This window comes from Lithobates pipiens, unplaced genomic scaffold, assembly GCF_037356315.1.
Source record: "Lithobates pipiens isolate NorthernLeopardFrog02 unplaced genomic scaffold, aLitPip1_a1.2 Scaffold_19, whole genome shotgun sequence".
NCBI lineage: Eukaryota > Metazoa > Chordata > Amphibia > Anura > Ranidae > Lithobates > Lithobates pipiens.
The window spans coordinates 29,781,251-29,792,052 of NW_027507764.1; the positions used below are offsets into that span (position 1 = coordinate 29,781,251).

General features: G+C 43.1%; 1 protein-coding gene across 1 annotated transcript; it reads right to left on the minus strand.

Annotated features, from left to right (window-relative positions):
• Positions 1 to 208: 208 nt before the first annotated feature.
• LOC143995867 (olfactory receptor 2A12-like) lies at positions 209 to 10,521 on the minus strand. The gene is made up of 2 exons (XM_077490593.1): positions 10,411 to 10,521; positions 209 to 1,701 (listed from the first exon to the last, which is right to left on the minus strand). The coding sequence occupies exons 1-2, from the start codon at positions 10,507 to 10,509 to the stop codon at positions 733 to 735; spliced, it is 1,068 nt and encodes a 355-aa protein (XP_077346719.1). The 5' UTR covers positions 10,510 to 10,521; the 3' UTR covers positions 209 to 732.
• Positions 10,522 to 10,802: the final 281 nt, after the last annotated feature.

A 10,802-nucleotide genomic window follows, 5' to 3' on the forward strand; every position in this document is an offset into this window, starting at 1 on the left:
TGTACGGTCAACCCAGAGGACACGGGGGCACTCTTTACGTCTAGAGGAAAAGAGATTTCATCTTCAAGTACGGAAAGGTTTCTTCACAGTTAGAGCTGTGAAAATGTGGAATAGACTCCCGCCAGAGGTGGTTCTGGCCAGTTCAGTAGACTGCTTTAAGAAAGGCTTGGATACTTTCCTGATGGTACATAATATAACTAGGTACTAACATAGGTAAAGTTGATCCAGGGAAAATCCGATCGCCTATTGGGGGATCAGGAAGGAATTTTTTTCCCCTGCTGTAGCAAATTGGAGCATGCTCTGCTGGGTTTTTTTTTTCGCCTTCCTCTGGATCAATTGTGGGCATAAAATTGGGTATCTGGATTGTATGATTATTTTTTATTTTATTTATTTGTTTTTAAGGTTGAACTGGATGGACTTGTGTCTTTTTTCAACCTGACTAACTATGTAACTATGTAACTATGTAAACAAACACCAAGGATTCTCTTTGGAAGTCAGACAAGGGAACACAACATTAATTACACGGCCATACAAGGGAACACAACATGTAATACACTGCCATACAACAAGGGAACACAACATGTAACACACTACCATGCAACATAGAGAACAAAGGCAAAGAAAAAATAATTACAACATTTTCCCTTTTTTTCAGTGTATCCTACACAAATAAATTCATGCCCTATAAAACTGGTGTTCACATCATTATTTCCCCCTCCCCCATAATTCTCCTTATCTTGAATGTCTTTTAGCAGCACAATATTCTTTCATGTCATTCACTGATATCTTTAAAGCTTTATGAATGTCCTGATTCCTTAAAGTGTAAATGATGGGGTTTAACATAGGAAGCACCAAATAGTATATAAAGGAGAGTGCGGTATAAATGCTGTCACTTATTATTGCAGTAAATGACACTACATATGAAGCAAATGGTATTCCGAAATATAAAGACACCACCAGAAGATGGGAGCTGCATGTGGAGAAGGCTTTCTGTCTCCCGGCGGACGATTTTATCCGGAGGATGGAGATTATGATCATTATGTAAGACAACACAATAAGCCCAAAAGGTAGATTAAGCAGATAACTTATCACCCATCCGTATATGACAAGGGGTTTTGCGTTTGACATAACACACACCGGAATAGAGAATGCAGTGAATTCACAAAAAAAATAATATATGATAACAGGGGCACAAAATTTTAGACACATAAAGAAGTAAAAAAAAATGGCTACAACTACAGCTGAAAACAACCAAAAGCTGATGACAAGATATAGGCATAGCCTAATGTTCATGAGAGCAGCATATCTCAATGGCTGACAGATCGCCAAATATCGGTCATAGGACATCAATGTCAGTAGAAAAGTCTCAAAGACTAAAACGGCAAGTACTACATTCATCTGGAGGACACAGTCAACATAAGGAACAATGCTTCTTCCCCATAGGATGTTTTGCAGCACCGACGGTTCAACACCTGTTGAACCAACAAATTCACAAAGGAGTAAATTGCTGATCAGGAAGTACATGGGGGAGTGGAGATGAGGGCTTTTCCATATTAGAGAGATGATCAGGATGTCCTCAATGCAGGTAACGGTGTAGATAATCAATAGGAGAGGGAAAAGTGGAATTCTGTATTCATCAAACCCATCAAACCCAACAATCAGGACTTCTACAACAATTGTTTCATTCCTTTGACGTGACACCTGTGAAAAAGTGATGGTTAATATTTTAGCACACAGCTTGACATGTAAAGCTAAAGTGAATCTGAACCTAAGAACACAAATGTAACGTATTGTAGCTTAATAGCCCTTAGATGTTATTGTGTGGTGATGATTTGTTTTTCACTTGGTGGTCCAGCCAGTAACAGACTTCCTGTCCTAGGGTGTGAACCCTCACTCGCTGTGCTGGAGCTATGGAGCAGCAGCGTTGACATTAAAGAACAGGAAGCGAGTAAGGACTAAAGAACACCTCCTCTGTCCTCTTCTCCATAAATTAGAAGGTAGGGATGACAGGGTGGCAGACTAAGTGGAAACAGCAGCAAGGAATGATGTTGTCCAGGGGAAGGGGCAACTTGCAAAACACAAGCGGGAGCAGCTATCTTATTTCAATGGACAGCAACGCCTCGCAGGCAAAGACCACTGCTATTCCCAGATGTGGTCCGTAGAGCTCTTTAGTCTAGGTCTATTTTTTTTTTTTAGCACCACGGTCTGCAGCCTCTGCTGTTACATTACCAGCCATATGGGCACCATATGCCTGAGGAGACACGTGAATCTGCACCACAAATATCGATGGAAGAAGCAATTCCTTGATACGGTTTAGCAGAAAAAATGACCACACTCCTCGTTCCTCGCTATACCAATGTAGCGCCACCACCGTGGAAGATGACTGTCGCCAAACCTGACCTTGCAAGCCTCTTGACACCTCTGACACTCTGGGTTCTGCCATAATTCAAAGAAAGGATACGACTGCAAAAGACACCAGACTGTAGCAAATCAAATTAGTATTTAATTAAAGATTGTTATGTCAACAGAGAGAAACAAATGTTAATGCAGATATCTTTCCAATCTCAAACTTTAGTCTTAACAAATATACAGAGTATATACAATAGAATAGAAGTAGCATAGGTGTTCAGAATATTCAGATAGCTCAACAGGAGCCCAGAGGGGTTTCTGTGCAATGGTGATCAGAAATGGTGGCTATCATATACAAAGTGTTTCCAGCTAGAAGCTTTTTTGTTAAGAGTTGGGGTAAAGGTGTCTGCATGCAGTGTCTTTTGTAGGGTGTACACAGTGTGGGTTTATGCCCGCTCACCAATTCCGATGATATCAAGGCTCTAGGAAATAGGATGTCCCAGAACAGACTCGACTGGGTCTGTAACAGTGATGGTGAGAGTGACCCTAGATAGCCACTCAGCCAACAGAGAGCTGGCAATTGTGGATCTGCCTAAACATGTATGGCTCACTTGCTGAAAAATCACCACACTGTCCAGGTTGGGGCGTCTGCTCGCATCCATTAGAGTGGCCGAGCCCCTGCTCTCAGCTAAAGTCCATGATCCCAAGAGAGAATGCTCCTTCCTGTACCAGGCTATTTAAGTCCACACCCAGCATTCCTCTATTTACAGCCAGCTGGAACTTGTGGTCTGCAGTGGCATTGCCTCCATGTATATTCTGGATCTCCAGACCAGACAGACTAGCCAGCACCTGGCTACGCCAATATAAATAAACATATATGTAGCCAAGTGCTGGACTACAGAAATATATATATGGAGACATTGCCTTTTATTCTTCTCTTCCTCTACAGAGATACTGATGTTATGCTGCACCGTTCTCCTCTGGCCAGCAGGGGGAGAGCTAAAGCTGAGCAAACCCATAGACATCTATGCAGAGTGCTAAGAATCCTGGCAGTGGTAGGTTGAGACAGCAGCCATATAATGGGACTAATAGACTCTTTGGACTACAGATCCCAATTGGCACTGTTCAGGTAGGTTGTGAGAAGAGAGGATTTTTGTTAAACTGTCTGTGAATGTTCTTCTCTCTTGGTGGCAAGGCGTGGCGAGGGAGAGGTGAGCACCTCTATGCAAGTAATTCCCTGTCACCAGGGATGTGAGCCTAAGGCCCCTTTTATACATACTGTCAGTTTTTCAGGCGGACCTGAACAGACACTCCATGTACCTCTATGGAGCGACGGATGTCAGCGGTGACATGTTCGCTAACATCCGATCTGCTCCGATCTGCTCCGATCTGCTAAATGCAGATGGATGGAAACACTATTTTCCATCCGTTTGGCGAATCGGATCGGATGAAAATGGACAGGCGGTCCGTTTTCATTCAATCCTCCCATAGCGGAGAGCGGGGCTCTGACAGGTCAGTCCCTGCAGAGTGAGAAGAGACGGACCTGTCATCTGCCGCCTCAGCGATGATCAATAGCTCAATCCCTGCTGAGCAAACGGAGGCCGTCAAAACAGATATATATGTGTGAAAGAGCCCTAATGCTGCGTACACACGACCGGACTTTGACAGCAAAGGTCAGACAGAATGAGTCCGTCGGACAATTCAAACCTGTGTGGGTTCTATCGGACCTTTTCTGTCCAAAAATCTGATGGACTTTAGAAATAGAACGTTTCAAATTTTTTTCGCCGGACCTCTGCCAGACCCAGTACTCTATTCCGGTCGTACATCATCACGTTCGAATCCATCGGACTTTGGTGTGATTGTGTGCGGCCAAGTCCATTCATTCAGAAAGTCCGTCGGAACTAGTCCGACAAAAAAGTCCGGTCATGTGTAGCGGTATTAGACTGAGAGTGAGGACAACCGCAAAACTGCTCACTTCACAGATCCTGCACAGAAACATAGAAAAGTGAAAAAGTGATGGCAGAAAAAAGACAAAGTAGTCTGCATTTTTCTTTTTTTTTCTTTTTTTACACGTTTTGTGTTTTTTTGTTAATTTTTTGGGCTGAGTACAAATCTATGTATGTCCCAAGTACATTTGAAGTCATTTACTGTTGAGTGTCTCACTACCACTGCTGGAAGTTTATTCCAAACATCAACTACCCTTTCAGTAAAATTATACTTTCTAAGGCCGCGTACACATGGGCGGACTGTTCGCCCAACTAAGTTCGTCAAACAATCCGACAAACAGTCCGTTCAAAATTTGCATGAACGGACTTGACCACACACGATGAGCAGACAGTCCGCTGAAAGCGTGCACGATGACGTGTACAGCACGTACGACGGGACTAGAAAAACGACGTCCTATACACTGCAATGCAACCTTCGGCTGTGTAAACCCTTTCTAAGCATGCGCCATACTTAGTCCGTCCAACTTGCCTACACACGAGCGGACTGTCCGCTGAAACCAAGTTTGGACGGACAAAACCAAGTTTGAACGGACTGTCTTACGGAAATTCCGTAAGACTTTGTTCGTCAGACTGTCCGCTGAAACAGTCCGCTGAAGCCCACACACGAGCGGATTGTCCGCTGAAACACTGTTCAGCGGACTAAGTTGGGCGAACAGTCCGCCCGTGTGTACGCGGCCTAAGATTCGTTTTGAACTTTCCTCCAGTTAGTTTGAGGTCATGTCCATCTCCTGCTGGTGATATAAAGAGATATATTATATATGGATCAGGACTTCCTTCCTCCAGTTAGTTTGAGGTCATGTCCTTGTATTCTTGATTTTGGTTTCATATTAAAAAACTTCCCTCCTGAACTTTATTTACCCCCTTTCAGGACCTCCTTCCTCCTGCTGGTGATATAAATATCTACTATATATATAGGGATCAGGACCTCTTTTCTCCTTCTGGTGACCCCTCTAGTAAATTAAAGATCCATATATTGGAATTGATTCCTCTATATAGATCTTTACATCACTAGAGGTCTTAATTCCAATATATGGATGTTTAATTTACTAGAGGGATCACCAGCAGGAGGAAGAAGGTCCTGATTCCTCCATATACATTTTTATATCACTAGAGGGGTCGCAGGCAGGAGGAAGGAGGTCTTGATTCCTCTATATAGATCTTTATATCATTAGACCTTCCTACTGCTGGTGTGAAATGAAGATCTATATCCCTCTAGTGATATACAGATCTATATAGGGGAATCTGGCCTCCTTCCTCCTGTTGGTGACCCCTTTAGTGATATAAAGATCGATATATATATATGGATCAGGACCTACTTCCTCCTGCTGGTGCCCCCTCTAGTAAATTAAAGATCTATATGTTGGATTTAAGACCTCCTTCCTCCTGCTGGTAACCTCTCTAGGGCTATAAAGATCTATATAGAGGAATCAATACCTCCTTCCTCCTGCTGGTGACCCCTTTAGTGATATAAAGATCTCTATAGAGGAATGAGGACCTCCTTCCTCCTGCTGGTGACCCCTCTAGTGATATAATGATCAGGGCCTCCTTCCACTTGCTGGTGCCCCCTCTAGTAAATTAAAGAGCTATATTTTGGAATCAAGACCCCCTTACTCCTCTGGGTGACCCCTCTAGTGATATAAAGATCTATATAGAGGAATCAGGACCTCCTTCCTCCTGTTGATGACCCCTCTTGTGAAATAAAGATCTACATCCCTCTAGTGATATTAAAATCTATATAGAGGAATCAGGGCCTTCTTCCTCCTGTTGGTGACCCCTCTGATGAAATAAAGATCTATATCCCTCTAGTGATATAAAGATCTATATAGAGGAATGGGGACCTCCTTTCTCCTGCTGGTGACCCCTCTGGTGATATAAAGATCAGGACCTCCTTCCACTTACTGGTGCCCCCTCTAGTAAATTAAAAAGCTATATGTTGGAATCAAGACCCCCTTCCTCCTGTTGGTGACTCCTCTAGTGATATAAAGATCTATATAGAGGAATGAGGACCTCCTTTCTCCTGCTGGTGACCCCTCTGGTGATATAAAGATCAGGACCTCCTTCCACTTGCTGGTGCCCCCTCTAGTAAATTAAAGAGCTATATGTTGGAATCAAGACCCCCTTCCTCCTGTTGGTGACCCCTCTAGTGATATAAAGATCTACGTAGAGGAATGAGGACCTCCTTCCTCCTGCTGGTAACCCCTCTAGCGATATAAAGATCTATATAGGGGAAAGAGGACCTCCTTCCTCCTGCTGGTGATCCCTCTAGTGATATAAAAATTTATAAGGAGGAATCAGGACCTCCTTCCTCCTGTTGATGACCCCTCTTGTGAAATAAAGATCTATATCCCTCTAGTGATATAAAGATCTATATAGAGGAATGGGGACCTCCTTTCTCCTGCTGGTGATCCCTCTAGTGATATAAAGATCAAGACCTCCTTCCACTTGCTGGTGCCCCCTCTAGTAAATTAAAGAGCTATATGTTGGAATCAAGTGATATAAAGATCAAGACCTCCTTCCTCCTGTTGGCGATCCCTCTAGTGATATAAAAATCTATATAGAGGAATCAGGACCTCCTTCCTCCTGTTGATGACCCCACTTGTGAAATAAAGATCTATATCCCTCTAGTGATATAAAGATCTATATAGAGGAATCAGGGCCTTCCTCCTCCTGTTGGTGACCCCTCTTGTGAAATAAAGATCTATATCCCTCTAGTGATATAAAGATCTATATAGAGGAATGAGGACCTCCTTTCTCCTGCTGGTGACCCCTCTAGTGATATAAAGATCTATATAGAGGAATGAGGACCTCCTGCTGGTGACCCCTCTAGGGATGCATCCTAGAATTCTATTTGCATTTCCCACTGCCTGGTCACACTGTTTGCTCATTTTGCAATCATCTGAAATAAGTACCCCCAAATCTTTTTATTCTGTAGTGCTCAAAACTGTAACCCCAACGTTGTATTCTCTCAGGGGATTCTTTTCCCCTAGGTGTATTAGTTTACATTTATAAACATTGAACTGCAGTATCCACTGCTTTGACCAACATTCCAGCAATGGCAAATCATGTTCCATGTTAGACACCTCCAGGGCTATCATCCCTATTACACACCTTTGTATCATCAGCAAAAAGACTTACCGTGCCCAACAAACCTTTAGTTATATCACTTACATAGAGATTAAATAGAACAAGACCCAGTATAGAGCCATTGATAATTTAGCCAAATTCAATCAGATTAGTCTGACATGATCTGCCCTCAGTAAAGCCATGCTGCTTTGGGTCCATCAAGTTGCATCGGCAGCCATGATCCTGGTATACGCTCTTCTCCTCTAGGATGTGTACATATAGGTACAGTGGACGGGAGGTGGTTAAAAATACATTGGTGGCAGTCAGTAGAGAAGTAGGGTGTGTGCTGTTACATTGGTAGTAGTCAGCAACAAAGTGAATCGTTACAGTGGTGGTCAGTGCAGGGGAATGTTGTGTTTGTTGTTACATTGGCAGCAGTCAGTAGAGGAGTAAAATAGTACAGTGACAGTTAATGGAGAAGTATGCTGTGTTTGCAGTTACATACTTGGCCAGTAGAGAAGTATACTTTTACATTGGTGCCTATCAGCAAAGTAGTGAATCTATACAGAGGTGGTCAGTGGAGAAGAATACGATGTGTGCTGTTACATTGCAGCAGTTAGTAAAGAAGAGAGCTATAGTAGCTGTCAGTATAAAAGAATGCTGCATGTGCTGTTACATTAGTGGTGGTCAACAGAGAAAAATTCTGCGTGTGCCGGTACATTGGTGGCAGTCAGTGAAAAAGTGAACTCATGTGGCTGCTGCGACTGAGGCAGCAGCTGACAGAACCAGCCAACAATCTCCTGAACTCTTTCAGACCAATCACTAGAATTCTAAAGACAGGATCGCTCAAGCAATGGCGGCTCTCTTATCCCCTACCATCACAGCTGCCTTGGACAGAGCTGTGGCAGTAGGCATAGACAAGATACATAAGGGACATGAAGATCAGGCACAAAGGCTCTCTGAGGCTGAAAATGGACCAGTTTTAAAACCCACAATGTACTTCTGGTCCCAACACCACGTTTGAAGGCACAGCGGCTCTGGCACAGTCTGCCATAAACTCAGCTTATGGAGTGTTACCTTACATTTTCACCATCCCACTCACAGTCTCTTCCCGATCCCATGATGGTTTCTGGGACTGAGCTAGCAGCCGACAGAACCAGCCAACAATCTTCTGAACCCATTGAGACCAATCACCAGGATTCTTAAGACAGGATCGCTTAAACAATGGTGGCCCTCTTATCCCCTACCATCACAGGGGCTGTGGCAGTAGGCATAGACCAGATACGCAAGGAGCTGGGAGATCAGGCACAAAGGCTCTCTGAGGCTGAGAATCGTATCTCTCTGTTGAAGAAGGAACTCTGCCAATCTATTCTAGCATTGCGGCAACATTCTTAGATACAGAAATCCAAGACAAGTTAGAAGATCTTGAGAATCGCTCAAGGTGGAACAATTTACACATCATTGATCCTCCAGAAACCTGAAAGGTAGGATCCTTAATGGATATATGCGGAATCCATATCCCAGAGGCCCTGGGGCTAATGGCTAAGCGCATAGCTGAAAGAGCACACAGAAATTTGGGTATTCTTCTCTTCGCGTTAAACCCTACACAGGATTTGCTCTACTTTGTCAGTAGAGAAGAATGTTGCATGTGCTATTACATTAGTGACGGTCAATAGAGATAAATTCTGTGTGCTTTTACATTGGTGGCGGCCAGTGGAAAAGTTACCAGTACAGTGGCAGTTAATGAAAAACCTGTGTGTGCCATTACATTGGTGGCAGTCAGTAGAGAAGTATGCTGGGAGCGTGCTGTTACATTGATGGCAGTCAGAAAAAAAATGAAACTGGAACAGCAGCAATTAGTGGAGAAAAATGTTGTGTGTGCTGTTACCTTGATGGCAGTCAGTAGAGAAGTATGCTCTGTTTACTGTTATATTTGGTGGCAGTTGGTGGAGCAGTGAATGGGTACAGTGGCCACTACCGGAGAAGAATGTCACTTTTGCTTTTACATTTGCAGTCAGAGTCACTCTAGGAATCAAGTGTAATGCCGCGTACACATGATAGGAATTTTGCCCAGCAAAAGACAGATGAGAGCTTTTCATCGGAAAATCTGACCATATGTAGGCTCCATCAGAATTTAGCTGGCCGAATTCCCGCCAGCAAAAATTTGATAGCATGTTCTCAATTTTCCCGAAGGAAAAACTTTCTATCGGAAATTCCGATCGTGTGTATGCAATTCCGATGCGCAAAAACTCACTCATGCTCAGATTCAACTACGAGATGGAAGCTATTGGCTACTAGGTATTGAACTTCCTTTTTCTAGTCCCGTCGTACGTGTTGTACATCACTGCGTTATTGGCGGTCGGAATTTGGTGTGTAGGCAAGGCAGTTTGAGCAGAATTCCATCGGAAATTGCGATGGGAAAACCATCAGAACTTTTTCCGACGAGAATTCCGATTGTGTGTACACGGCATAAGGGTAGTAGAGTAGAGAAATATGCTGTGTGTGTTGTTACATTGGCAGCAGTATCTGAAGAAGCGAATCAACACAGTGGTGGTCAGTGGAGCAGAATGCCGTGTGTGCTGTTACATTGGACGAGGTCGGGAAAGAAGCGAATAAGTACAGTGGCAGTCAGTGGAGAAGAATGCTGTGTGCTGCTAGATTGGTGATCAGTAGAGCAATATGCTGTGTGTGCTGTTACATTGGTAGATCAGTAAACACGTACAATGGAGGTCAATGGAAAAGAATGCTGTGTGTGTCATTACATTAGCAGTCAGAGTCAGTCTAGAGCTGGGCTGCTATTACTGTCAGAGTAGAGAGCACAATACATAGCACCAACATGACATTAAATTTGACAATATCCATAATATACTCTATATATGCACCAGTACTGATATTGTTATTTCTCCCACTACATATAGCAGTTTTGATTTTTCAGAAGCTGTGTGTAAAAGCCATCCTTCATACAGTGACATTAGCAGAATATTTACTGTACCTTGGCACTGTTCTCCTCACTATTTATCCTGGGAATATAAAGATTTGTATTATAATGATCATCTTCCTGAGTATGTTGGCGTCCTCCATGTATGCCCATACTCCGGAGAGGTTCAGCTGAGCGTTACGTCTGATGACTTCTCACGTCACCTTTTTATATACTTTTCTGATCAATTACTTTGGTGGTGATCAATCCCAGTGGGGGCCAATCATTTCCCAAAGCTGATCATTAGTTTATTTTTGATATGGAAAGATAAAACAAGCAATCTTAGCATCCCGAAATAAACATTTGATTTCATCATCCTAAGCATGGAAACTATCTAAGAACAAAGAACGATAATGTTTATGGAAAGTTGTAATCTCCAATACCTGTTGCTAAATGCTATTTTTATG

Bases quoted from the DNA above. Each gene is read 5' to 3' on its own strand.
- LOC143995867 (XM_077490593.1), bottom strand. From the start codon at position 10,509: ATGGGCATACATGGAGGACGCCAACATACTCAGGAAGATGATCATTAT. The intron at 1,702-10,410 runs GTACAGTAAATA...ACTTTTTCACAG, and splicing joins GTGAGGAGAACAGTGCCAAG to GTGTCACGTCAAAGGAATGA.